This window comes from Sander vitreus, chromosome 10, assembly GCF_031162955.1.
Source record: "Sander vitreus isolate 19-12246 chromosome 10, sanVit1, whole genome shotgun sequence".
NCBI lineage: Eukaryota > Metazoa > Chordata > Actinopteri > Perciformes > Percidae > Sander > Sander vitreus.
In genome coordinates this window covers 31524757-31551015 of record NC_135864.1, presented here as the reverse complement: position 1 = coordinate 31551015, position 26259 = coordinate 31524757, and the positions used below count along the sequence as shown (strand labels likewise).

At 42.2% G+C, this 26259-nt stretch overlaps 1 protein-coding gene across 5 annotated transcripts in view; it reads right to left on the bottom strand.

The window, feature by feature from the left end:
- Positions 1–356: 356 nt before the first annotated feature.
- The window catches only part of LOC144524688 (uncharacterized), a 62731-nt gene continuing 36828 nt past the window's right edge, over positions 357–26259 (bottom strand). For 4 of the 5 annotated variants that reach the window (XM_078261123.1, XM_078261126.1, XM_078261127.1 and 1 more), the window contains 14 exons: positions 25139–25313; positions 22670–22796; positions 19358–19498; positions 19198–19257; positions 16034–16189; positions 15298–15400; positions 13640–13910; positions 11266–11788; positions 8766–10092; positions 6498–6601; positions 4675–4837; positions 4390–4508; positions 3717–3810; positions 357–2175 (listed from right to left, as the gene is read on the bottom strand). In XM_078261123.1, coding sequence (XP_078117249.1) covers positions 1676–2175; positions 3717–3810; positions 4390–4508; positions 4675–4837; positions 6498–6601; positions 8766–10092; positions 11266–11788; positions 13640–13910; positions 15298–15400; positions 16034–16189; positions 19198–19257; positions 19358–19498; positions 22670–22796; positions 25139–25313 — 3863 coding nt within the window. In that variant the 3' untranslated portion in view covers positions 357–1675. The remainder of the gene's footprint in view (positions 2176–3716; positions 3811–4389; positions 4509–4674; positions 4838–6497; positions 6602–8765; positions 10093–11265; positions 11789–13639; positions 13911–15297; positions 15401–16033; positions 16190–19197; positions 19258–19357; positions 19499–22669; positions 22797–25138; positions 25314–26259) is intronic. The other variant, XM_078261124.1, reaches the window with a different exon arrangement.

Below are 26259 nucleotides of genomic sequence, written 5' to 3'. Positions count from 1 at the left end.
TTTAACTTTCAAAGCCAAATAGATGGACTTGGCTGTGTTGAAAAATGGACCTTTTTCACAGCAGACATTTTGACTCGTCATAGTAGGAAAAGCACAGCTGAAATTGATAACCTTAACGATGGCTCAATTCCATCAAGTGTCCTAGTGAGCTATTTCAGTGAGTCAGCATGCCCAATACCAGGGCCTCTCCTAAGTGGAATGCAGCCATCATTAATGGTTCTGAATACACCTGTGCTCTTCCTACTATGACATGTCAACACGTCTGCCGTGAAAAAAAAGGTCTATACATTTACTTTTTAATTCCACTGCAGAAACTGTGTATGGAGAAAAACAGAAAATACAACAGCAAAAAAAACCCAACTTTCATTTGTTCTTTACTGCACATTTTATGTACAAGACAAATTCTCAAAAGGCAATTAAAAAAGAAAGCAAAATAAACCATACTGTAACTGTGAGACAGCTTTAATTGATACAAAGTAAACTTTCAGCGTTGAAACTCTTTCCTCTAGCGATGCTTTGCATCCTGCAGCAAACCAATCTCCGGGATGCTTAATTAGCAGTGTATTGATTTCTGTTTTATTTACATGTTTGGTTAGAAGTGGAAAATGTTTTCATAACCACGCTGCCAACATAATGATGCACTGAAAAATATTAAAAACCCACGAAAGTCAATGTGATGATAGGTTACTTTGATTCTTGAACGGATTCATTTTTTGGAGATGATACGATTTCTGTAGGATGCACAGACACGGTGAAGTTATGTATTGAAAATATAAAAAGAGAACATTTAAAAATATAATTTTCACTGACAACCTGGAACATGGTGGACACACACAACAAACACTTTAGTGTCAGTGGATGGTGTTACAAGAAATAAATTTATAGAGAACCTGATACACTGAGACAGCAGATTGAGGAAACATGAATCAGCAATTTGTACTAAAGCTCATGACCGGCAGCAGTTAGTTCAGCAAATTCCGCTTAACTTGGATCTTAGCCCGTTTTACTGGTCTGGTCACAACATTTTCCACATTCCTCAAAATGTGAGCATGTATCACTGGCTTAAAATAACCACACGCACACACACACACACACACACACACACACACACACACACACACACACACACACACACACACACACACACACACACACACAAAGACTGACAGAAAGACAACGATTTGTCTCTGTCACTTTTAACCAACTTTCTGTGGATAAAGTTTCCTCTTTATAAAATTATTCTGTCTTCCCTGAAATATTTAGTGATATCGGTGGAATCATCTGATACTTTCGATAAAGATTTTTACTTTCAGCTGCGAGACCGCAGATATTTCGTCTCATTCAGGCACATTTTAATATACTGAAAAAATAGGAATCCACTTCAAGTAAGACGCATTACCGTTTTGGGGGTCTTACCCTGTCTTTTAGAAAACATGACTGTACAACATAAGGACGTAAAGAAAGGAGGAGTTAAACTGAGCCAGTCTTCAGCTTGTACCAATCTGAAGACTTAAGCCAGGATACAAACCAGGAAGTAAGAAAACAACAGAAAACAACAGCTCTTTGAGTGCAAATGCATTCTGGGTCCATCCAAACTCTCTGCCCACATTCAACCCCCGTTCCAGATCTGCCTGGCTTGGGCCTATTTACAAGATCTTACTGAACCCTGTGCCCGTCACTGGACGATCTGGGGCATCTCGCTCCAGGCTTTGGCCTTCTTCTTGGCCAGGGCCATCCAGGGAGGCTCATCCTGGGGCGAAGCTGGGGGAGGCGGGCCTCGCTGCGAGGCCGGGGTCTGGCTGGAAAGGCCCGGAGCTCTTGAACCAGACTTTTCCGGGGCGGTTCTCGATGAAAACGGAGGGGAGGTAAGTGTCGTGCTCTGGGGCGGGGGTGTCTTGGACGAGGTGGCAGTTTTGGACGGAGGTGGCGGGCTTACGCAAGCGGGAGATTTTTGGGGAACAGGAATCGGAGTAGGGGGTGACAGGGATCTCTGGGGGGAGTTAGGTTGGGCTGGGTGTTTGGCGGCGGCAGGGGGAAGCTGGGGTTTGGGAGGGACAGGGCAGGGGAGCGACTGGGGTTTAGGAGGTTGAGGTGGCACCGGAGTAGGAGGAGAGAGAGCCCTCCTGGCCTCCTTTTCTACGGACGCTGAAGGCTTTCTGATCTCCAGCGGACTCACTGGAAGGAAAGAAAACAGAAACACACACATCAAACAACCACACAATGTGACATCATATTAGTAAGAAAGATGTCATATCAAAAGTGAAAAATGTGGTTTTCAGAAAATAGCTCAATAAATAGGCAGACGGGTACAAATGTGATACATTTGCAGGAAACTGCATACAATTATGCATGTAACAATATATCAATAGCACTAGTTGCATAATGGGTTTGAGCAAAAGAAGCACCAACGAATACTAATCACACTAATTACACACCAGAGTGAAGCACAGTCATATTATGTTTTTTTGTTAAGCGGTTTGTTTTTTCCATTTTTATACTCTATGACCAACACTTACTTTTAATTTACTTTAGATAGATACTTTATTGATCCCCAAGGGGAAATTCAAGGTCCCAGTAGCTTAAAAACATCACACACAACATACACATACATCATAAACAGGATGATAAAATAACAAATCCACATGAATAGCATGGACAATAAAATAAAAAATACTAAATAAAATAAAAAATTCACATGAATGTACTAAGGGATGTATAAGGATGAGACGCTCGCACTGAGAGGGCAGGAACTGACCCTGTGATTCAGTATGAGAGTGTGTGTCATGGTGCTATAGTGCAAATAGGTCCAATAGTGCCTGCATTAAATATGGACAATATAGGAGAATAATGTAAACATAGTAATATAAAAACTATAGCAGTGCAAGGATAAACTTAAAAAAAAAGACAGCATTAAATATGGGAATTATAAGGGAATAGAGTAGACAGTAGGATAGACACAAATCAACAGTCAATATTAGAGGTTTGAAGTTGTTTTTTTTCCCACCCTCCTCAGCAATTCAGAAAAATATCCTTATTATAACAGTCATGTGTTTAGGAGTCAGTTATCATGTGTGATCAATGCAACCATTAAGTGCCTCAGAGACCAGAGGATGAATGTTAAAATGTGATCTGAACAGTTCTGTCAGGTTTGGTTGCAGTAGCACAGTTTGTCCAGATGAGTTCAGAATTGCATCAGCCAAAAGCGTTACCTCCACACAACAAGAGCAGAACAAACAGTAGGAACGTTTTTAGTCAGCTTAACCCTTGTGTTGTCCTCCTGTCGACCATGCAACTTTTTGTTTTTCTGCGTCAACATTTAAAATCAAAACTCTTCCCTCTCATTTGGTCACTTTTGTCAAAATTTTTGTCACTTTTTCAGATGTTTGTCATTTTTTCCTGCATTTCTTTTGACGTTATTGTGGTTTTTCCACGTTTTTCAAGCTTTTTCCAACATTTGTCACTCTTTCAATGTTCTTTTATCAATTTTGTTAAATTGTTATCAATGCTATACCATTTTATAAAACACCCAAATTCAATGAAAGTAGTGAACTGATCATGTATTTTACTTGTGGAGAGTAATGGTGTATGGAACCATCCACATTATTATTCCGGAGGACAACAGAAGGGTTAAACCACACCTTATTACAGAGATTCAGCACGTTCAATGGGAGTGTGTGTGTGTGTGTGTGTGTGTGTGTGTGTGTGTGTGCTCTGACCTTTTCCGGTGGACTCAGCTGTTCTGTTGCTGGGTTCCCTGCTTGCAGCTGAGCTGACAGACATTGGCAGTGAACTCTTGCTCTCTGGTTCCTCCTGACGACAGAGAGCAGCACAGTCAGTTATATAGATTATGTGACTGGAAATGTGTGGTGGTGTAATTGTGAACACATGGAAGCCGACACAGAGTATATAACCATCCCATTCAAGGCCCCCTCTATCTGAACCTAACCTAATAAATTGCAATATGTCGCAGAAAATCGCAATATGTTTAAAATTGCAATAATAGCGTATGGTGACATATGTATCGTGTTAATAATGTATGGTGGGGCCTCTGTTGACTCCCACCCCTCTTGGACTGTGACTAACATGCATCCCTGGTATTAAGCTCAAATCTAGGCTACAATGCAATTATGTATATATATATATATTTTGCTCCACTTCTCATAGGACATCCATGTTATTGTGTTTTTTTTTTTATTTGTTTAACTTTATGATAGTTAGGTTTCCTTTTGTGCACAATCTTAGACACTTTATTCCATATGTCACGTCACAGTTTTGCTGGGAATGTGTGTCCACATGAAAGACATGTACATGACCACACGCACGCGCACACACACACACACACACACACACACACACACACACACACACACACACACACACACAAATGACCTTCTTGATAGTAATTTCTTCTAGTGAGTTTTCTTTATAGATCTTCTGTTTCTGTTTGGCCACAGAGATCCAGCTGGGAGAATCAGATCCAGCAGAAAAGCCACGACCTGCAGCTTGGTCTGAATCAAAAACACAGCAGATACACTGTTACACCATGAGATATTTACCATTTACTTACTAGTCTGATTTATGTCTTGGGCAAATACACGTACATATGCATAAGAAAGCTGTAAGCACTTAGTATATGAAAATGAAAATGGTGTGTGTTTGCGTGTGGACACACACCTGAAATGCGCTTGCTTTTCCCTATACTGTCTCCGTGTACATCCGGTTTCTTAGGGAGGGCAGGCTTGTTGCTGACTGGCTGACTTATGGAGGGCTTTCCACTGATTGGCTGCGGGGAGTCCACGCTACAGCTGGTTGGCTGAGCTGGAGTCTCGATGGGAGGCTGAATAAGGGAAAATAAGATCATGAATACAAAATTCAATACAAAACTTATTTTACACCTGCATTCATTTATTTTGTTGGCCTCTTGGGGGCAGCAGAAACAAACTACAAACACAGCACTAACACATTATCACCTTATTGTTTATAGTTTATTTAAGGATCCCCATTAGAAGCACATGGGTGTGCCTCTAGTCTTCTTGGGGTCCTGAAAAGTTGACAAGGCGAACATGTTAGCAAACAGTTGCCTTTTCATTCACACATCCATTGGATAGGGAGCAACATTAGTGTTTATTAAGTGTAATATAAGTCTAATATTCCCTCTTCTTTTAGTTCGGTTTTTGCTCTGTTTTCGCTGAAAAAGAATTATCCATAGTCAGTTAATAGTCTATATTGACGACGTTTCATTTATGGGATAGTTTCGGTGTCGCTGGAGGATCTGCCGGATGTCCCTCTTCTGCTTTCTTTGTGTTGGCATTCTAAACTCCAGTCGATTCGGGAAACATCTTCCGAGCTAGAACCGACAATCAAATTATGTTTATCTTTTTTTGAGTAAAATTCTCATCACACACTCGGCAGCCATTTTAATTCCAGAGCTCGCCTCCCTACGTGCACATGTTCCACTGAAACAAGTTCCTTCCCGAGGCTATTTTGCAGAGGCACCGTTGGTCCGTCCGGCCCTTAGCGCCGCCCAAGACGATTGTGATTGGTTTAAAAAAAAAAAAAAAGCCAATAAATCAGAGCACGGAATGCTTTGTGGACTAGCCAGACCCTCCTCTGCAGCTCGTGGAGGATGGTCTGGCAATGCGAGACTATTGTTTTTATTACCATGTAAAGTGTCTTTGAGTACCTCTTAAAGCGCTATACAAATAAAATGTACTATTATTAGTTAGTAGTAGTAGATGGCGGTCAGCGGCGTTCGTCGTTCGACTGGTCATGACTGTTTTCCAAGATGGCGCCTGCATATAAACATGAACGCTACTGTCTTTATAATCTATGTTTTTAATAAAGTGTCTGTACACTTACAAAGTTCTCAATGCTTCGGTTTACATGTAGGGACCCTCATTATGCTACCGTTGAAGTGTGGTGCCATTTTGAGCCTTGTTAGTGGTATAAAATAGTGATTTACCCTCTGCCCCGAAAGCTAGCATTGGCAGCTAATCACCGGTTTGCGGTAGCTTTTTTCAAGCTAGAGACACATTCGATTAGCATGAAAACATGTCACAGAGAACAATCGACTCGGTACACATATGTTATTAACCCCTAGGTTCATTTTGCGCCGGATTTGTCCTTTAACTCCAGTTTCTGCGTGCAAAAGTCGCCAGAAAGAAAACAATTTCTAAACACAGCCATACTGAGAAATACAGAGAGAGTTTGGCGGAGCTGCTAGTCTTATTTAGCTTTGTAGAAACTCATTTGACGATGGCTTGAATGTAACGGACATTCATTACTATTAAAAAGTTACGCACTAAAGCTTTAAGCTAAGTTTCAGTTTATCTGCATTGTGTTCCAAAGGTAAGACAACTTCAGATTCCTGCAGAAACCTTTAGAATTGAACATCTTTAATGCTTTTAAAGAATGACAGTGTGTTTCTTATAGGGAATGTTTCATATTTGAATGGAAGTAAAACTATTAACAGTAACAACAAAGTCGGGGGGGAGCACCTCTGTGTATTCCTCCTCCGAGCTGAAGCGGTGTGGAGCTGACGTCTTCCTCAGCCGAACTCCAAACGGATTGTCGGGGTTTCCCTCCACTACGACAGAGCTCTCTGTAGGCGGAAAGGTGGAAAAGTTGGCCTGTGGTGTACATTTTTTTTTCCCAACAGCAAGTTCACCTCATGTGACGTAGAGCAGACTACTTTCATTGCTTGTAGTTTCTATCTATTCTACATTTCCTGGTTTTGAATTTGTTTCCACTTGTTTCTATTTAGATCTTGTTTTATTTCCACCACATACACTCACCTAAAGGATTATTAGGTACACCTGTAAGATTTCACATTAATGCAATTATCTAATCAACCAATCACATGGCAGCTGCTTCCATGCATTTAGGGGTGTGGTCCAGGTCTAGACAATCTCCTGAACTCCAAACTTAATGTCAGAATGGGAACGAAAGGTGATCTAAGCAACTCTGAGCGTGGCATGGTTGTTGGTGCCAGACGGGCTGGTTTGAGTATTTCACAATCTGCTCAGTTACTGGGATTTTCAAGCACAACCATTTCTAGGGTTTACAAAGAATGTTCTGAAAAAGGAAAAACATCCAGTATGCGGCAGTCCTGTGGGGCGAAAATGCCTCGTTGATGCTAGAGGTCAGAGGAGAATGGGCCGTCTGATTCAAGCTGATAGAAGATCAACTTTGACTCAAATAACCACTCGTTACAACCGAGGTATGCAGCAAAGCATTTGTGAAGCCACAACACGCACAACCTTGAGGCGGATGGGCTACAGCAGCAGAAGACCCCACCGGGTACCACTCATCTCCACTAAAAATAGGAAAAGTAGGCTACAGTTTGCACGAGCTCACCAAAATTGGACAGTTGAAGACTGTAAAAATGTTGCCTGGTCTGATGAGTCTCGATTTCAGTTGAGACATTCAGATGGTAGAGTCAGAATTTGGTGAAACAGAATGAGAACATGGATCCGTCATGCCTTGTTACCACTGTGCACTGTGCTGGTGGTGGTTTTCTTGGCACACTTTAGGCCTTAGTACCAATTGGGCATCATTTAAATGCCACAGCCTACCTGAGCATTGTTCTGACCATGTCCATCCTTTTATGACCACCATGTACCCATCCTCTGATGGCTATTTCCAGCAGGATAATGCACCATGTCACAAAGCTTAAATCTTTTCATATTGGTTTCTTGAACATGACAATGAGTTCACGGTCCTAAAATGGCCCCCACAGTCGCCAGATCTCAACACAATAGAACATCTTCAGGATGTGGTGGAACAGGAGCTTCGTGCCCTGGATGTGCATCCCACAAATCTCCATCAACTGCAAGATGCTATCCTATCAATATGGGCCAACATTTCTAAAGAATGCTTCCAGCACCTTGTTGAACCAATGCCACGAAGAATTAAGGCAGTTCTGAAAGGCGTCAGGGGGTCAAACACGGTATTAGTAGGGTGTTCCTAATAATCCTTTAGGTGAGTGTGTGTGTGTGTATATATATATATATATATATATATATATATATGTGTGTATATACATATACGTGTTTATATACAGTACATATGTTTCTGTCTTAGTGAAGCACTTGTGCAAAACTTGTTTGCTTTTTAAAGTGCTATATAAATGAAATAAACTTTAAACTAGTGCAAAGAGAAAACGTAACCAGGGAATAATACTGTAAGGCCCCAAAAAAGACAAGACCTAAGTACCCAAATCAAGAATCTTCATGGTCTACCTTTGGACTTGTTCATCGCAGGGGTGGAATATGGCGGGGGCTTCTGTGGCTCCAGCCCCGAATGTTTTCTTAAAGGCCCAGAATCTTTTAGGCCAACTTTACTGTCTTTCAGGGGCTGTGGCGGGCTCTGTTTTAAAGCTAGATATTGGTATCATATGACGCTAAATAACCAAAAGGTAGGCCAAGGGAGGTTTTAGCAAGGGGAAAAACTGGCATGGACACTTCAAAGGTGTCCCTTGACCTCTCACCTCCAGATATCCGATTGAAAACGGTTTCTATGGGTACCCATAAGTCTCCCTGTTACAGACATGCCTACTTTATGCTAATCCAATGTGGTTGTTTCTCGGCAACTATGATATTTTTCACAAATCGTGAAATTTGTAGGCATTCTATTAACAAATCGCTTGAAAAAAGGTGCAATTAGCTGCCATAAACAGAAAAAAATAAATCTTCATGCCCTTGGGACCCTAGGTTTTCGTCTGAGCCCTGAACGGTTACAACATCTGGCCCCGCCCCCTGGTTTACCATGCTTACTGTCTGTTTTTGCAGCAGCTGAGGTCTGAGGTTGAACGGACGATGGAGACGATGATGCAGTGCCGGTCCCTGCGTTCCTCACTCTGCCGGTGCTCAACACCAGTTCAACCTTAGCTGAACTCGATGGCTCTGCTTTCACTTCAGGGTCCTTCTCAGCCTCAACCTCCACATCTCCGGGCCCAGTGACGGCGGACGGCGAATGGGAGACGCAGGCGGGTGGGGAGGAGGGAGGAATCAAACTCTCTTCTACATCCCCGACAGAGAGGGATCTCTGCCAGGCGGGGACGACGGTGAAGCGGGCTCTGCTCTGATCTGATCCCCTGGACGATGGTTTAACATCTTCCTCCACAGAGGCGGGAGGTGTAGCTTCTCTGTCCAGGGCCCGCGGTTTTTCCACTTCTACGGTTTCCACATTGTCAGCTGGTTCTTTTCCTTCTTCTGTGGCTGCTGTGTTTTGCTGTGTGGCTGCTACAGCATGACAGGATGTCTCACTTTCGGCAGTTGGGGACTGTGGAAAGAAAGGTGTGGCTTTCTCTGAGCTCGGAGAGAGCAGATTGATGTGGATGGTGCTGGTCTTACTGGGAGTGCTGGCTCCACTCTCCAGTGACGGAGCCTCGCAATGCGGCTCAGGAAGAAACAGCGAAGAAGGCTTAGCCTGTTCTGTGGCTTCACTTTGATTCTCCCCCCCTTGCTTCATGTCTAAATGGGATGTTTCGACACCTTCCCGCTGCAGATCTTGTTCAGTCAGATCTGCATCAGGTTGGTTTGCTTCACCCTCTTCCTCTTGCTCGGATTTCTGTTCTGTGCGGTCAATATCTACGCCTTCCTCCCCCTTCTCCTTTCCATCTGCCATCTCCTCTCCGAAGCTTTCATTGGACGCCGTTTGACTTCCATGCACTACAGCAAACACCTGATGACCCCCCAGTTCTGATTCAGCATCGTTTGTGCACGCATTGACGTCTCCAACCGCAACACCCTCCTCTTCCTCCTGCAGCAACACGGCACCTTTCTCTTCAGGAAACGTCTCCGTCATCTCTTTTGCGTCGTCCCTCTCGTCTTCCATCGCCTCCGCGACTCTCTCCTTTGCTTCCTTCGCCTTCACCTCTTCATCGTCCTCTTCCCTCTTCTCCCATCCCTCCTCCTCCACCGCGGGCTCCTTCGTCTCCAGCTCTATCGCCTCCTCCTCTCCCTCACTCTCTTCTTCTTCTTCTTCTCTTTCCTCTTCCTCTTCCCGGTCGACAGCGTTTCCTGTAAGCACATCATGTCGTTCCTCGGGGCTGACTTCCTCTGCCTCGTCTTTTTCGCCCTCCTCTTCTTGCTGTAAGATAAAGGAGAGAGGAACATAAGACAAGTAGAGGTTTGAGTTTTTTAACTGCACACGGTACAGATAGACGCAAGCTGGTAGTGGCGCATTACTGGTTTTTAACCCTTTGAACTCTGCAGTGGAAATGGTCCGCCAGTGCCTACATTGGTATTTTCGCTTATTGTGATGTCATTTCTTGGAGTTTCTTCAAATGCTTCATATCCCTAAAACCAGTCCGACCTAAGCTATAAGGCAATGGAAGTCAATAAACCATAATGATTAATAAAAGTATTTAAACTGTGTCATGAATTAAAAAAAGGATAGTTGGGTGGCAGCGCTCTCCCAATAAGAAAACAAGTGAACGGCCAGTGTAGAGCAGTTTTAGCGTGGATGATGTGTAGGCGGCTAAAGGGTTAAAGTAGTGAAAGATCGTGGTCGGTTGGCTCGGTTGGTGGAGCGGGCGCGCATGTGCGGAGGTTTGTTCCTCGATGCAGAGGGTCCAGGGTTCGAATCCGACCTGTGACAGTTTTCCTGCATGTCTTCCCCCCTCTCTCTCACCTTTCATGTCTCTCTGCTTTCCTGTCCAATAAAGGCAGAAATGCCCAAAAATTTAAAAAATTCAAAATAAAAATAAAAAAAGTAGTGAAAGATCAATGTCAGAGGACAAAAATAAAAAATAAACAATTTGATAGCCAATGGAGCCAAATTTATAATGCCCTCTAGAGCATGTCTTTGGAACCCCCTTTATTATTATTATTATTATTATTTTTTTTGTCGTGTGTATGTGTATGTGGGACCTGTCTTGAATGAGGACCAGCAATGTGCGGGGTGGGCGGGTAAACGGGGGCGGGGGTGGGAGAGGTGGGCGGATGGTAGGGTGGGTTGGGGGAAGCGAGTTGGGTTGGTAGGGGTGGGTCGGTATAATCAATAATAAGTATTGAGGGAAGCATAGTATGTAAAAGTAGAGAAATTCTGATGAAACTCTGATTTTGATGAAATTCTGAAATTGTTTAATTTTTTTCCATTGTTGTTTCACCCTTATTTGATGTACTTCCTGGTACCTAATCATGATGAAAAAAAAATAAATAAATAAAAAGTAAAGAAAATGGTTTCCGACGCTTCATTAGACCATCACTAGGTTAAAGCTACTTCAATTACAAAATTCAAAAATAAATCAAAGATACATACACCATGTTGACTGACGTGTTCCACCACTAGTTCCTCCTCCTCTGTTGCTTCTTCTTCCTCTGCTGCTTCTTCTTGTTCTTGTTCTTCTTCTTCTTCTTCCTTCTCTTCAACTATCTCCTCCTCTTCAACATCTTGACAGGAAGTAGCGCTCAAAGTGCTAACCACTTCCTGTGTGGTGTGATCTGAGCCAGCCTGATAACCGACAGGCTCGTCCACCTCTGCCTCCTCTTCCTTTACCTCCTCTCCTTCAACTATCTCCACATCTTTCCTTTCCTGTTCCTTCCCTTCCTCCTCCGTCTCCAGGACAATACCCTCCGTCTCCAGGACAACACCCTCCGTCTTCAAGGAGCTTAGCACTTCCTGTAAGAAGGAGCTTTCCTCCTCTCTGCTTTCCTGGACTTCGTCTTCTTCTCCGCTCAGTGTCGAGTCACTTTCATACCCCTTCTCCTCTGCTTCATCGGCAACGCTGGGGGGGTCCAGCAGATACTCTCTGAGACCAGCTGCAGGGGGCTCCGGTGTGGCTCTAGAAGCAGATATAATAATAATAAAAATAATAATAATAATAATAAAAATAATAATAATAATACTACCTTAATTTGAAAAGTGCTTTTTAAGTTACAAAGTGCTTAACATTCATTTAAAAAACACAAAAACCAATGACAGATGATAAACAACAATAAAATCAATAAAAAGCAAGTCTAAAGTAGTGAGTTTTTAAAAGAGACTTAAAAGAAGACAATGTTTTGGCTTCCCCGATCTCCTCCGGTCATTCTACAACTGGAGGGCCCCGAGCAGAGAAGGCCTGATCACCTTTAGTTTTCAGGTTTGACCGGGGAGTGACCTAGGGGTGACCCACGAATAGTCAAATATTCAATGCTTCAAAGGAAAGAGCCTGATTCGACTGTCAGTCTCACAGGCGAATCTTCGCAGCGCCGTAAAGTCCATTTCAGACCAAAGACTCTGGACGAGACGAATGTAAACTTGGAGCAACTTGCAACGCGCCGGACTGCACCGTTCTGAAACCTGCCAGTTTACACCAATGAGACGAGACGAGGCGCTGTATCACCTTCATAGCACAGCGACTCTTTGCACTTCCATCCCAACTTCTGACTTTCAGGCTTTTTTTGTAGCTGGATATATCATTTGTTGCGTGATATGAATTGATTGAATGTGGATAACATTAGTGATAGTGAGATCCTTGCTAGTGTTGGTCAAATGAAGCTTCGTGAAGCATTTTCTTTATTTTCTGAGCCCACTAGATGGCGCTCTTGGTTTTAAGAGAAAGGCCTAAGGCACTGCAATTCAGTGTGATCTCAAACCTTTGTTGAACAGAGAGCGCCATCTAGTGGGCTCAGAAAATAAAGAAAATGCTTCACGAAGCTTCATTTGGCCATCACTAATGCTTGCTACAGTTACATTTCTAGTGATGAAACGGGGAAAAACGTTTTATTTCTCTGATTCACTGCTTTGTTTTAACAACGCTCGCTCTCTTCAGTTACTCTCTAGCTCGCTCGAACATTAGTCTATAGCCACGCCCTTCCACTTCCGGGATTCCTCCATTGCCGACGGAAATTGCGCAGGATGTCACTCTTTTCGGCCGGTTGTCTGTTACCTTCCTCTTTCTTTGTGTTGGCATTCTAAACTCAGGTGGATTCAGGACTATGGTGAACTGCTCCTCAGATCTCTGCAGGGTAAATCCAGACAGCTAGCTAGACTATCTGTCCAATCTGAGTTTTCTGTTGCACGACTAAAACTACTTTTGAACGTACACATGTTCCACCAAAACAAGTTCCTTCCTTTCTTTTGTAGTGGCAGCGGAGCTCCGTGCGGAGCTTAGCGCCGCCCAAGACGATTGTGATTGGTTTAAAGAAATGCCGATAAACCAGAGCACGTGACACATGACAAGCCGGAATGAAAACAAGCCGAACTGAAATAGGAGTAATGAGGCTATTTTTTTAAATGTAAGGAGTAGAAAGAACAGATAATTTCATAAAAAAAGGAGTAGAACTAAAAAGTCTGCTGTAAAATAATGACTCCAGTAAAGTATATATACACAAAATGTCTACTTAAGTAAGGTAAAAGTATTTGTACTTCGTTACTTGAAACCTCTGCTTTTGATACATCTTTTTAAAGTGGGTAAATAAATCCAACCGCCCCATGACAGATTTATGTTTCACTTTCCACGATCCGGAACCGACGGTCGCCCCTCCATCCACCCCCCACCCACATGATTCGACGATCAGTCGACGATAGATAGAACCGACCTAATATTTGAAATGTTTCTTATCAAGGGGTCAGATCAATAGAAGGAGAAAAACAAAAACAAGTCAGACTGAGAGGAGGAGGAAACAAGGAGGAAATCATGTCTAATCACCCGGGACTGTCCAGAGAGGAGGCTCTGGAGCTGGGCTTGGAGGAGGCCAGGGGCTGGGCGTCTGGGTGACACAGCTCCGGAGGAGAGGAAGAGTCCGGCCCGGGAGAAACATCCTGTTCTGCTTCAGACTCGTCCTCTCCCTCCTCCCTCTCCTCCTCATCTCTCACCAGGGAGTGTCTGGAATGCTGTGGCTGCTCCTCCTCCTCATCTTCTTCTTCCTCTTCTTCCTCCTTCCTATCCACCTTTGGTTTCAGCTCATCAACACTTACAGCTGGACCACAGACAGAAGCAAAGGTCTCAGAGGGCAACCTGATATGATGTCAGTGCCAGCAAAGGGTATGGAAGTCTATGGCTGCCAGATGTTTATCATGAAATAATTTAACCAAATTAAAGATTCATGATTTCATTGTGTGCATAATGTAGGACAAAAATGAGTAGCATTTTCATGATCATATTTAAAAAAGGCATAATTTGCTAAGATGGAACAGAATCGTTTTAACAAAAGGAATTCACAAAAATATTTTTTGAAGGTGTGGAAACAATTTTTGATATTGCTTGATGAGATTTGCTGCTAAATGTGAGCATGCTTTGATCTTGCACTCTGATACTCTGGCAGCACTCCACCCATGTGTAGGGCTGGGTACCAAATTCAATACTTTTGAGGCACCAACCGAACCATAGTATCAAGTATCAAAAAATGCCTCGTCATTCAATACCCAATTGAATCCAAAACCCCCCAAAAAAGGAGTAAATCTCATCAGCGTCAGTGAGCCAATCAGCACGCAGCATGCTTCTACCAAGATCTAATAATTTTGGTGATTGGCTGTCTAACATTACACGTCGCAGAGACACGCAGGAAAAACTAGTAAGGTAACTTAAAAGAGATTTGTGCCGTAATGTTGTCATTTCTTTTGTTATAATGGATTTTATAAAATTGGTATCGAAAAAAGTATAATTTAGGAACCGGTATCCAAGTCACGATATTGGTAGTGATATCGAAAATTTTTAAACGATACCCAGCCCTACCTATGTGTGTGTGTGTGTGGTTTTTTATTTATTTTTTTCCTTTATTTTTGGGGTTTTTGCTTCTTTCTTTATTGCTGTCTTGTCTAGTTTACTGTGTGACTGTTATGAGAACAATTTAAAGTAAAGTTTTTAATAAAAAAAAAGAAGGAAATGCATAATTTGCTAAATGTAGTTAAAAAATAATAATTTTGAGTGCACTCACTTAGCATATGACTATCATATTGATAATGAAATTGAATGTGAATTCTTTGTTGGACAAATTGGTGGACAAAGTACGATTACATTTGAAAACTAAATTACAAACGTTTTTCTCCCAAACCAATATAAAAGTGAAAAAGCCATTTTATTTTCATTAGAAATCAGGACATACAGTAATTAAAAATAGAGCAATTTCATTTTTATTTTATTTTTTACTGCCTTTATTGCATTATTGCAATGTAATGCTCGGGAGTACACTGAAAAGCATTTGCCAATGGAGCTTTTATTTTAATTATGATTTTTGGAGTAATTATGCATTTTCATATATTTCATTTGCAAACTGAAATGGAATATGGAATTTCTATTTGACTAAATGATTTCATATTAATATTGGGCAGTGAGAGACTTCCATACGAGCAGAGTCCGTACCGTACCTTCTGACGTCTTCTGTTGTTCCAGCTCCTTAGAAGCTTCTGTTATGGAGGTGTTCAGCGTCTCCTCCACCACAGAGTCTCCCTCTGCCTTTATCTCCAGCCTCTGCATGGACAGGAGACATTAGCGATTACATCATCATTCTCAATGACCACTGTGATGGTCATGGTGACAGTTAGATAGTCCGTTTAAGTGCCACTGAGCAGAACACCGGTTCTATGGCTGACCCTATCATCATTTATAACTAGCATGTTATGACTGGCTGAACTGGATATGTCACTCAATGCTTCATCTCCCTTAAAAAGAAGTCCAATGGGGCAAAGGGACATATTTTGGAAGAGAAAACCAAGGCGAACAGAGGAATTATTGTGAGTAAGATAAGATAGGATAAAACTTTATTGTCTGTTCGCACAGAAATCTTTGTTGCATCGCATAAAAATGTTATGATAAGCAGAAGAAACTATAGCCAAAACTATGAAAACAGGACCCAAGTTGTAATAAACCAGAATGATCATTTAAAGCACATATAATGGGGGTGCCCTGGTAGCTCAACTGGTAGAGCGTGCGGCCAATATACCTAGTCTTTACCGCAGTGGCCACCGGTTCAATTCCAACCCATGGCACTTTGCTGCATGTCATCCCCCTCTCTCTCCCACTTCCCCTACAGGACAGATTAAGATCTGTCCTGTTAAATAAAGTGCTGATGTTAGTGTGTTTGTATGCGTCTGAATGTCTTACACAGACAGGTTTCCTCCTGTTGCAGGCTTTGTGTCTCAGGCCCAGCTTGTGTTTGGCAGCAGAGTTATCCAGACAGCCGAAGGGACTGGCCGGCAGACTGAAGTCCCCTGGGACCACCAGGGGGCTCAGAGCTCCGCTGGAGGCAGCGCAGGACAACTGGGAAGACAAGGGGACAGAGCGTCACAAATAACGTATTAACAGGGGGAATTCTCCTCAACAGAACACAAGTAAAGTTGATTGTGATAAAAGGTGGTTTTTCCCTTAAAAAAATGAAGGCAGCAGATAAAAAAAAAAAGTGAATAGAGCAACACCAGCAGAGAGAGAGAGAGAAAGGGAGGGAGTCCAGCTGTATAAATATTAGCCGTCCTTATCTGCAGGACTAACACTTTCTCTGTCCTCACTGGAGAAGTATCCCTCTCTGTCCTCTGACAGATTCACATAAACATCTTAAAGAGGTTTTTACCTTTTCCCATCCATTATCCTTAAGAAAAAACCCTAACAGAGTACAAATTATTTACAGTTGGACATGTCAACACACACTTGGACTAACTAAAGGAGTACAGTGGCAGTTTTCAGGTGACAGAATTCACTTCTATTTTCTACTAAAAAACTTTCCATGTTGAGGTCTGTGACTCATTTACAGAAAGATACACTGATGACTCATTTTTGATGCTTTGAGCACCACTCTTTGCTCTGTTGTTTTCGGGTTGGTGGCAGCAGTTCAGAGATGAAAATCTCCGAACATCCGCAAATGAAACCAAAACTATTTGCGTGGCTAGATCCCACCAGAGGTCATACGATATGTTTTTATTATTTGGTTGAACTGACCGTTTGTCTGATTTTGAGCAAAAATCATAACTACACAGAGTTATTGTGTGACAGTTAGAGGCATGTGATCCAATTCTAGATTTCTGTTTATGGAGTTTTCAGGTCTCTGTGTATGTGTTGCGTGTGTGTTTGAGTGAGTGAGAAAGACAGAGACAGAGAGAGAGAGAGAGAGAGAGAGAGCGCGAGAGAGAGAGAGAGAGAGAGAGAGAGAGAGAGAGAGAGAGGCGGGTTGAGGCAGAATTGAAATGCTATAACTACGAGCAGACACGGTGACTGCCAGAGAAACCATTGGAATGCACTCTGAACACACACACACACACACACACACACACACACACACACACACACCCCCTGAGGTCCATCTTTGAGCATCACACTCAAAGCACATGACAGCTATTTACTGTGCGACAGATACATTTATCTTTGTGCATTTACTGTGTGAATCAGAGCTGCAGGAGATCGTTAAATCCTCAGGTGGACACACAAAACGTATCTGACTTAAGAAGCCTCTACACTTTAAATTACACCAAATTCAAATCATCTGATAAGAGCTGCGTGAGTGAACCAGAACAGTGAAGTTGTAGGCCGGAAATAAAAAAAAAAAATAACAAGCTGAAAGGCACTACAACAGGACAGAGTCTGATTGTAATTCTCTGAGGGTTCATCGTCATCAGCAACAACTTTCACATTGCACATAATTCATATAAAAAATATTGATTAGTGCAGCTTTAACACGCAGAGTTAAAAACGTAAGCCTGCACTATTTCTATTTACAGTAAATATGAAGGCAGACTGACCCAGACCCAAGTACCCAGACTGATTTTAGACTGATATGGACATGTTGTCTAGCTCAAAGCGGTTAGCCCTGCAATGAAATCCAAATTCATTTTCAGAATTTAAAAAATCTAAACAAACATTCTGTATCTCCATGAAGTCTGTCGGGAGTTCTCAGTGAGTTGGTCAAGCTCAAGCTCCACTTTGACTGCAATTCATAAGTCACTGCAGTCCTCCTTGACCACATTCCTGTGTGGAATGCACTTTAAAAAGGGATATTTTCAGGTTTTTTTGTGTGCATGTCTTTGTAGCGGGCCATTTGCGGGTTTTTTCATTGGGAAAATGACTGGCCAAAAACCCCTTCTGAAATTGCTAAAACGGCACTATCATTAAATGCTCATTTGTCATACTTTGCTGACTGTGCTTTTTGCCCAGCGAGACTAAATTGATAGTTGAGGGTTTTTTTTAGGACATTCGCCTTATCACAAATTGGCAGTGTCCAGCTGAAAAGTTACTGCAGTGAATTGTTTTAACTGACAGTGCCGTCAGGGAGCATTTGGGGCATACCAAGGGGCATTAGTTGAAACACAAACACATACAGTGTAGCTCAGCAGACAATTAGAGGATACAGAGGGAGAAAGATAGGAATAAGAAAGAATGGGGATTAAGAGACTGAGGGAAGACGTTCAATTTGCACGAAGGGGGCTTTAATTCAGTTGTGTTTCTGTGATTAGATTGGACCATCAGATGTTTTTCACCATCAGTCACATGTGGAGAAATGTCACACTCACTATATAAAGGTCCTTTTATAAGGCACATTATCGTACCATGAGATGACTTAAATGGCTGTTTGGCTGCTGACGGGGGAAATCCTTCACTATGTTACGTGGAGGCTATTTGTTTTTATAACAGTACCACGTATTGGAGTTTAGATGTGGATTTAGCCTTTTGTGTCTCCAGAAGGAGCTGTGTGAAGTCTGATAAATTAGCTCAAGTGATGTCACTTGAGTCAGGGTCGGTCGAGTACGAAGACCACAAGTTTGAAAATGACAATGTCCGACATCATTGTAGCGGAGTATGAGTGCTCTTTGAAGTGTTTGTTTAGGGTGGAAAAGCACATAAGAAGCTGGGTCCAGACTAGTTTTATGATAGTCAGACAGATTATTTTAAGAGGATGGAAGAATGCAAGGGGGCCATCAATCCAGGAGAGGGCGGGTGAGAAACGTTTGCCAGATTATATGTCTACACTAGAAAATGGGGGAAGTACCTGAGCTTTCTGGAGGGCTCCTAGGAAGCTTTGTGCTGGGGAGAGACGTGTATGATGGGCTTATGGTGTTGTCATTTATACATATGTTTATTTGTTTTATGGTTTATTGTCTATTTTGTTTTAATTTTGTTGAATGGTCTGCAATATTGTAGTTACTGTGTCATCTTTTCTTGATTTTTGTCTGGGTGGGTGGTGATGACGGGGGGATTGGTTCATGTTGTTAGTTGTATGTTTTGTATATGGTTAAAAAATCTAATTAAAAATTGTTAATCACAAAAATAAAGTGTTTGTTTACCTGGTCGTCGTCACTCTCTGTTCCCTCCAGACTGATGGAGCTGTTCCTCTGAGCCTGATTCTGAGATGCAGAGAGAGGAGAAAGAAGTGTTAGCAGTGCTGTCTGCAAATAGCATTCAGGTGGACTACAGAGTGGGACATTACTCAATAATATGTGTTACCATGGCTGCGTGAAGTGTCTTGTATTCAGGTGGACTACAGGGCAGGCCGTCATCCTCAGACACGGTTCCGGCATCGTCCGTTTTCTTCACACACATGAGGGATGGAGGAGAGCCCAGTCTGATGGCCTGCTTCAGCTGGAGCTGCAAAGGAAAAAAACAAATTTGTGTTTATATGTGTGTGTCCTCTTCTGTATGTCCAAAACCAACCCATTTCTCACTCCGAACTCGTAAAATATGAACGTTTGGGCAATGGCTGTCAGCGTTTGTAGAACGAAGATTGAAGATGACGTAGTCGCTAGCAAGTAGTATGAAAGCCCGAAAATCCGCATAGGGAGGTTGGTTGGGGGGGTGGATGGGTCAAACAACACAGGGGGTGGATGGGTCAAACAACACAGGACTTTCACCCAGGAGACCGGGGATCGTGTCCCGTGTGTCAACTGTCCCGTTCTTCTTTTCCTAAACCCAACTATCCCGTTCTTGTTCCGTGTGTCATGGAAACGTACCTTTTTATAAGCCCACCCACGACCTTTTCCTTAACCTAACTGCGTCAAAAGTGACGCCAATAATCCCGACCCAGCGCGTTTAGATAAAGCGCGTTTAGATCTGACGCTAAAGGAGACTTTTAGCGTCAATAACAAAGCCAAAGGCACCTGACCAAGCGTCCGTATTTCATGCGATGGGTGTGAGAATGTGTGAATCAAAAACCTGGAAACAATGCCGCACTTGTAGATATCACAGCAGGAAGTGAAGGTGTTTTCCAGGTGTATGTGTGTTTAGAGATGGAGAAGAGCCAACTACTAGTGTAGAGTATGCTTAACAGAGACTGACTGTGTGTGTGTGTGTGTGTGTGTGTGTGTGTGTGTGTGTGTGTGTGTGTGTTGTGCAGGTATCACAGAAACTCAAACAGACTTGCTATCTACCTGTTACCTGTGTTTCCCTGTAAAAGTCACTCAAGGACTAAGGTGCAAAGCAAACACTGGACAATACAGCTTTTCTTTAGCCGTGCTGGACACAGGCACACACCAAGACCTTGACATCAAAACACGAACGCTGCAGTTTTCAATGTTGATATTTAAATATTGTTACAGTAACTCTAACACACTGAGAAGCAGAGAGGAGCTCCAACTAAAAAAAAGACATAGGAATAGCTTATCTCACCATTAGCAGTTGTGTTAGGAAGCTCAACTTGCTAGCACATACATTTCAGTTTATTACTAAATGAGTATAAAACAGTACAAAATGTTGTTGTCTAGACATATATTTTCGTAATGCTGTTGTGTTATAACTTCACATGAATGAGACTTAATTCGAGAAAAAAAAAACATTAGTTGTGACATCCAAAAACTAGCAAACAACAACGTTAGCATTTTGAAAAAACAGCGAAAAGGTGGCGTTTACCCTTTTCTTATTTCTCATCTTTTTTTTTTTTTTCTTTTTTTTTACTGTGTACTGCCCAATTTATGTCAAATGATTTTGTTTAGTGAATATTAATATCACAACTGTTACAGGACGTGCTAGCAAAGTCATTAGCATGTCTGATTCTGTTAGCTACCATTGAGGACACCATTATGGGACTGTTTTTCTCCATCAGAATGATATCCTGGCACTGTGGACAGGGCTCTGAAGTAGCATTTTGCAGGGAGATAAATTACAGAAAATAGAATGTAACTATATTAAATGTTAAGAAAAAAATATTTAAAAAAAAATGTTTGGTAGCAAGTCAAACATATCTTACAGGGGTGGATTTGGAATACAGTAATGACCTCCATTGTATGGCCTTGTTTGGGATATCTACAAACTGACACCAACATTATCTTAAGTCAGTGACCACCATGTCATATGCACTTTACAGTGTTGCACTGTGCATTATGGTCTAATCACAATGCACCTTGTAAAATATTGATCCCTACATAGTGTGTTTATATTTGGCTCTGGAGCCGCCTCATTCTGCTTATCAAACAGGCAGCTCAACGTGAGGATTAAAGTACTCATATTATGCTCATTTTCAGGTTCATAATTGTATTTAGAGGTTATACCAGAATAGCTTTATGTGGTTTAATTTTCAGAAAACACCATATTTTTGTTGTACTGCACATTGCTGCAGCTCCTCTTTTCACCCTGTGTGTTGAGCTCTCTGTTTTAGCTACAGAGTGAGACATCGCACTTCTGTACCATCTTTGTTGGGAGTCGCACACGCGCAGTAAGTACTGCTAGCTTGTCAGTTGCAGAGTATGAGGGAGTGCCACGCTAGCAGCTAGGCGAGCATTATAACGTGTCTTACAAAGTGACGCATGTTCGTCACGGAAGTAAATGCTGGACTACAATAGAGCAGTTTGGAGCAGTTTGTGAACAGTGTTTTCTGTTGGAGACGAAGTCCCTTTGGGGTGGACTTTGGGCTTTTTCGCTTTATAAACCTATAACATGCACAAAAAAGATATATAACACAATAAAGGAAAGGGGAAAAGCCAAAAAGCATAATATGAGCACTTTAAGGTAAGGAAATCTCCATCAGATTGTTTTCAAAAGTAAAGTCAGTTTATGCAAATCAGTGTACCTTCAAGGTTTTATTTCGAGCTAATCTAAATACTTGTGCAGTTTTGCTTGTGAAATTGTTTTATAAATTATTGTTATCACGTCTTTCTGTCTGCTGGCCTCCCGTACACTGTGTGACTGCCGTCTCATCTGCAAACAGACCCAAATTAAACACTTCCTCTGTGTTGTAGCTACAGCCCAAAGTTAGCAAACCCCCCCTAAGATGGTGTTTAATTCTCACTCCCCTGTAGGATCGCTCAGTGGAGCAGTTTAAGGTCAGTCCGTCTGTCTGGGTCTCTCGTCTTCCCGTTTTAGCCTGTTGTTGTGACAGACATTTGTTCTGTCTGTCTGCTTTTCTTTTCATCAACCACTCCATGTTGCTTTGACAGACGCTTTCACTTTAACCTCCCTTTGTGATACACATCAGCTCGGCCCGTCTGACTAAATATAGAAAGTAAACATACAGCAGATCAGCTGGTACCGCTCTGTCTCTCTCTATCAACTCCTTTAATGATAAATACTGCTTATGACAGCTGAGAACAGTACAGGGTCATAGACACTCTCACTCCCAAACACGCAGACAGTGATTCTTTATTTGTCTACTATTCCTCATTAACCTGCAGTCAAAGGCTCTTTTCTCTTGCCTGTCTCCACAGGCAGGTCAAAGGTCAGGGACATTTTTTATTTCTCCAGGAAAAGACAGAGATACTGAAACTAGGCTCTTCTGGTTAACCAGTATCTCAAACCAAAAAACCAGGGAGGCTGTTAATGTTTATTTACCTGTAGTGATTTCACTTTCCCGTGAATGCTATCCTGAGATGCCCCCAGAGCCTCGTTGGCCTCCGACAAGTCCGAAACAAAGACAGAGTCGTGGGACAAGGCCTTGCTGCCCAGGCTGATCTTTGACCTTTGGGGAAAGAGGAAGAAGAAGAAATAAACAAAGCAGAAAGTAATGTTTCACAGATTCTAAAACATAATAAACAAAATAAAGAGAACTGGATGTTGGGAGTCCCCGATGGGTCAGTAGATTTTTTTTTACCCTATATTATTATTCTCTTCTGTTATCAAAGAAAATCATTTAAAATGAATCAATAATCTCTTATTATGTTCTTGTTTGTCCAACCACTTTGTACCGTATTCCCTAATGATTATAAGGGGAAAGTTCAATAAAATTGGAGCAGATACAGTATATCCTGTGACAACGAGGAAAAGTCCAGAGTAGACGCGGCAGGAAGTGGCACAGCCTAGGAAAACAAAGGAAATTAGGACTGTCCACAGGAAGACACATTCCACTACTTGTTACGAAAACAGGAAGCCACGAGCACCAGCTGAGGGAGAACAGGAGATGGATGTTAAAACATGATCTTCCCTTCATAAATTATCTCTATCCTTTTCACACAAGAGAAGATTGTCTAAATAGACAAGGGGAACACCAACAAGTTGGAGAGACACATAAAACTTGGGCTGCAGGACAATGACACATTACATCTACTGTCAGCGGCTGTGTTTTGTTGGTGAACCCGTTTAAAATGCGTGTGGTGTAAAATAAGTGGTGGCTGAATAAAACACTGGAACGTTTGAGCATATCTTTGAAAAAAAACATAACAAGACATTGCTTGAACTGGATTCATATTTCATTGGGATGGGTCATCTCACCTTAAAGGACTTATTGGGACTTTGTCTTATTCACCGTATCCCCCAGAGTTAGATAAGTCCATACATACCCTTCTCATCTCCGTGCGTGTCGTAACTCTGTCTGACGCACCCATTGCTAGCCTAGCTTAGCACAGATCCTGGAGGTAACCGGCTCCAGCTAGCCTATTGCTCCCAATAAGAGACAAAATAACGCCAACATTTTCCTATTTACATGTTGTGATTTGTATAGTCACAGCGTGTACAAATAACAATGTCACATGAGACACAGCCATCTTCTAACCGTATACATACTGGGAACTATATTCTCAGAAGGCGAAGCACTGCTACTTGGGCGGAGTGATTAGCGCAACACCTGAAAAGCACCGTTGTTACTCTCTGCTCCTCACCACGGGGCTTCTCAGGTGCTGTGAGCAAATCACTCCACCCAAGTAGCAGAAGTAGCAGCGCTTCACCTTCTGAGAATATAGTTCCCAGTATGTATACGGTTAGAAGATGGCTGTGTCTCATGTGACCTTGTTATTTGTACACGCTGTGACTATACAAATCACAACATGTAAATAGGAAAATGTTGGTGTTATTTTGTCACTTATTGGGAGCAGTAGGCTAGCTGGAGCCGGTTACCTCCAGGATCTGTGCTAAGCTAGGCTAGCGGTGGGTGCGTCAGACAGAGTTACGACACACACGGAGATGAGAAGGGTACATATGGACTTATCTAACTCTGGGGGATATGATGAATAAGCTAAAGTCCCAATAAGTCGGCGTGTTCCTTTAATGATCTGCCAACCCACCAAAATATATTTAATTAGCTTCGGTTTTAGTGTACCATGATGCACTAAACGCCTTTTTAAAAGGCTTTTGACACAAATACAATTATGAAAGAAACACTAATCATGTGCTGCATGTACAGTAAAAACTACTGTGGTGGAAGAAATTGGAGTAGTCTGGAATGACTTGACTTAGAGAAAATGTGATGAGGACAGTTCAAAGTCCAAACAAAAAAGGATTAGATGAGGCATTCTGTAAACCTTCTCTAACAAATATAAAGCTTAATGTGAAGCAAAATGGGTGAGATTGCAGATTTGAGATGCAAAATGTAGCACTTAAACCAAACATTTCCCAAATAAACCACATAGAAGTTGTTTTTTTTAGTCTAGTTGACAGGCACTTAGCATACATGTGTATGTAACTGTGTTGATGTTTCAATAAAAGTGTTGCAGTCACCGTTAACTCGTGTTTTTGTGTGTGTGTGTGTGTGTGTGTGTGTGCTTGTTTAACTATATTCGTGGGGTCCAAACACCAGGAGTCCAGTATACTTGTGGGGTCCCGACAGCTTTGTGGGGCCAAAATGCTGGACCCCACAAGTTTAAAGGGCTGTTTGAGGGTTAAGACTTGGTTTTAGGATTAGGGTTAGAATTAGGTTCTGGTTAGGGTGAGGGTAAGGGTTAAGGTTAGGCATTTAGTGGTGATGGTTAAGGTTAGTGTAAGGGGCTAGGGAATGCATTATGTCAATGACGGGTCCCCACAAAGATAGTGCCACAAACCTGTGTGTGTGTGTGTGTGTGTGTGTGTGTGTGTGTGTGTGTGTGATCTTACCCAGAGCCCATATCCTTCTCTGATCGAGTGAGCGTGTTATTTTCGGATGTTTTGCTGACATTGTCACTTGATTGGCTGGCTTTAAGCCCCGCGTCTGCTCCTGCGGCTGGCGGCTCCTTTCTCTTCTTCCTGGCAAAGAATTTCTTAAATGTCTGGAACTTGGACTTCTTCTTTCCTGCGAAGACAATTGAGAAAAGAGAGAAAATTAAAGAAAACTGGTTGAACCCCCGTTACAGTTACCTTTTCCTCTTTACAACTAACTGCACAGTGACATGTTAATGAGACAATTACCCACACAGCATCTTTACACACAGCCCTCATCTGGACTCTGGGCAATTAGCTCTGTGTTGGCTGTAAAGCCCTAGGTAGGCATCCCTGAAGATACTACACACCAAGACTGATGTGTGTTTACACAGAGACTTACATAAAGACAGATTCCCACACATACACTCCTCTGCTTGTAAACCCTCCCCCCCAGTGAGTCCACCTCCATTAGCACTGCAGTGGAAAAACTCAACAACTTTTTTTATAACTCCTTAAACAGCTACAAAGTGCTTTCACTGCGTTCAGTCAGCAAGGCGCTCATCTAGAACCTGAAATGCCCAGTGGTCCTCTCTCTGTCTCACATTCAACAAGCTGTCTTAACATCTAGTCTTATATTCAACTGAAATAGTCAGTATAAAGAAAAATGTCCTTATTGTGTTTTAATAACAAGACTAAGGCCACGTTCAGACCAACTTGTGCTCTGCATGTAAAAACGCAGCCTCTTCATTTATTCGAATGAAAGCAGTCCGGTGGCACAGTGGGGCTGTGGCAAAACAAAACCTGCAGCAACGCAACTCTACATCATCTGGCAAGACACTGCGGTGGCCAATCAAAAACATGCAGGCACACATCCCTAGTAGGTTACTTTGTACCAAGAATGCAGTACTTCTAAACCTGCACTGTTTTGGCGTCCATGCTAGCAGCTCTGTGACGCTGTTTTTAAGCACAATCTTGCTGTTCTTGAGCTTAACACTAACTCAGCATGCTAAAATTCACACAGTGACAATGCTAACATGATGCTAACTGATGATTAGCAGGATGATGTTCGCCATGTTAAACATCTTAGTTTATCAGTT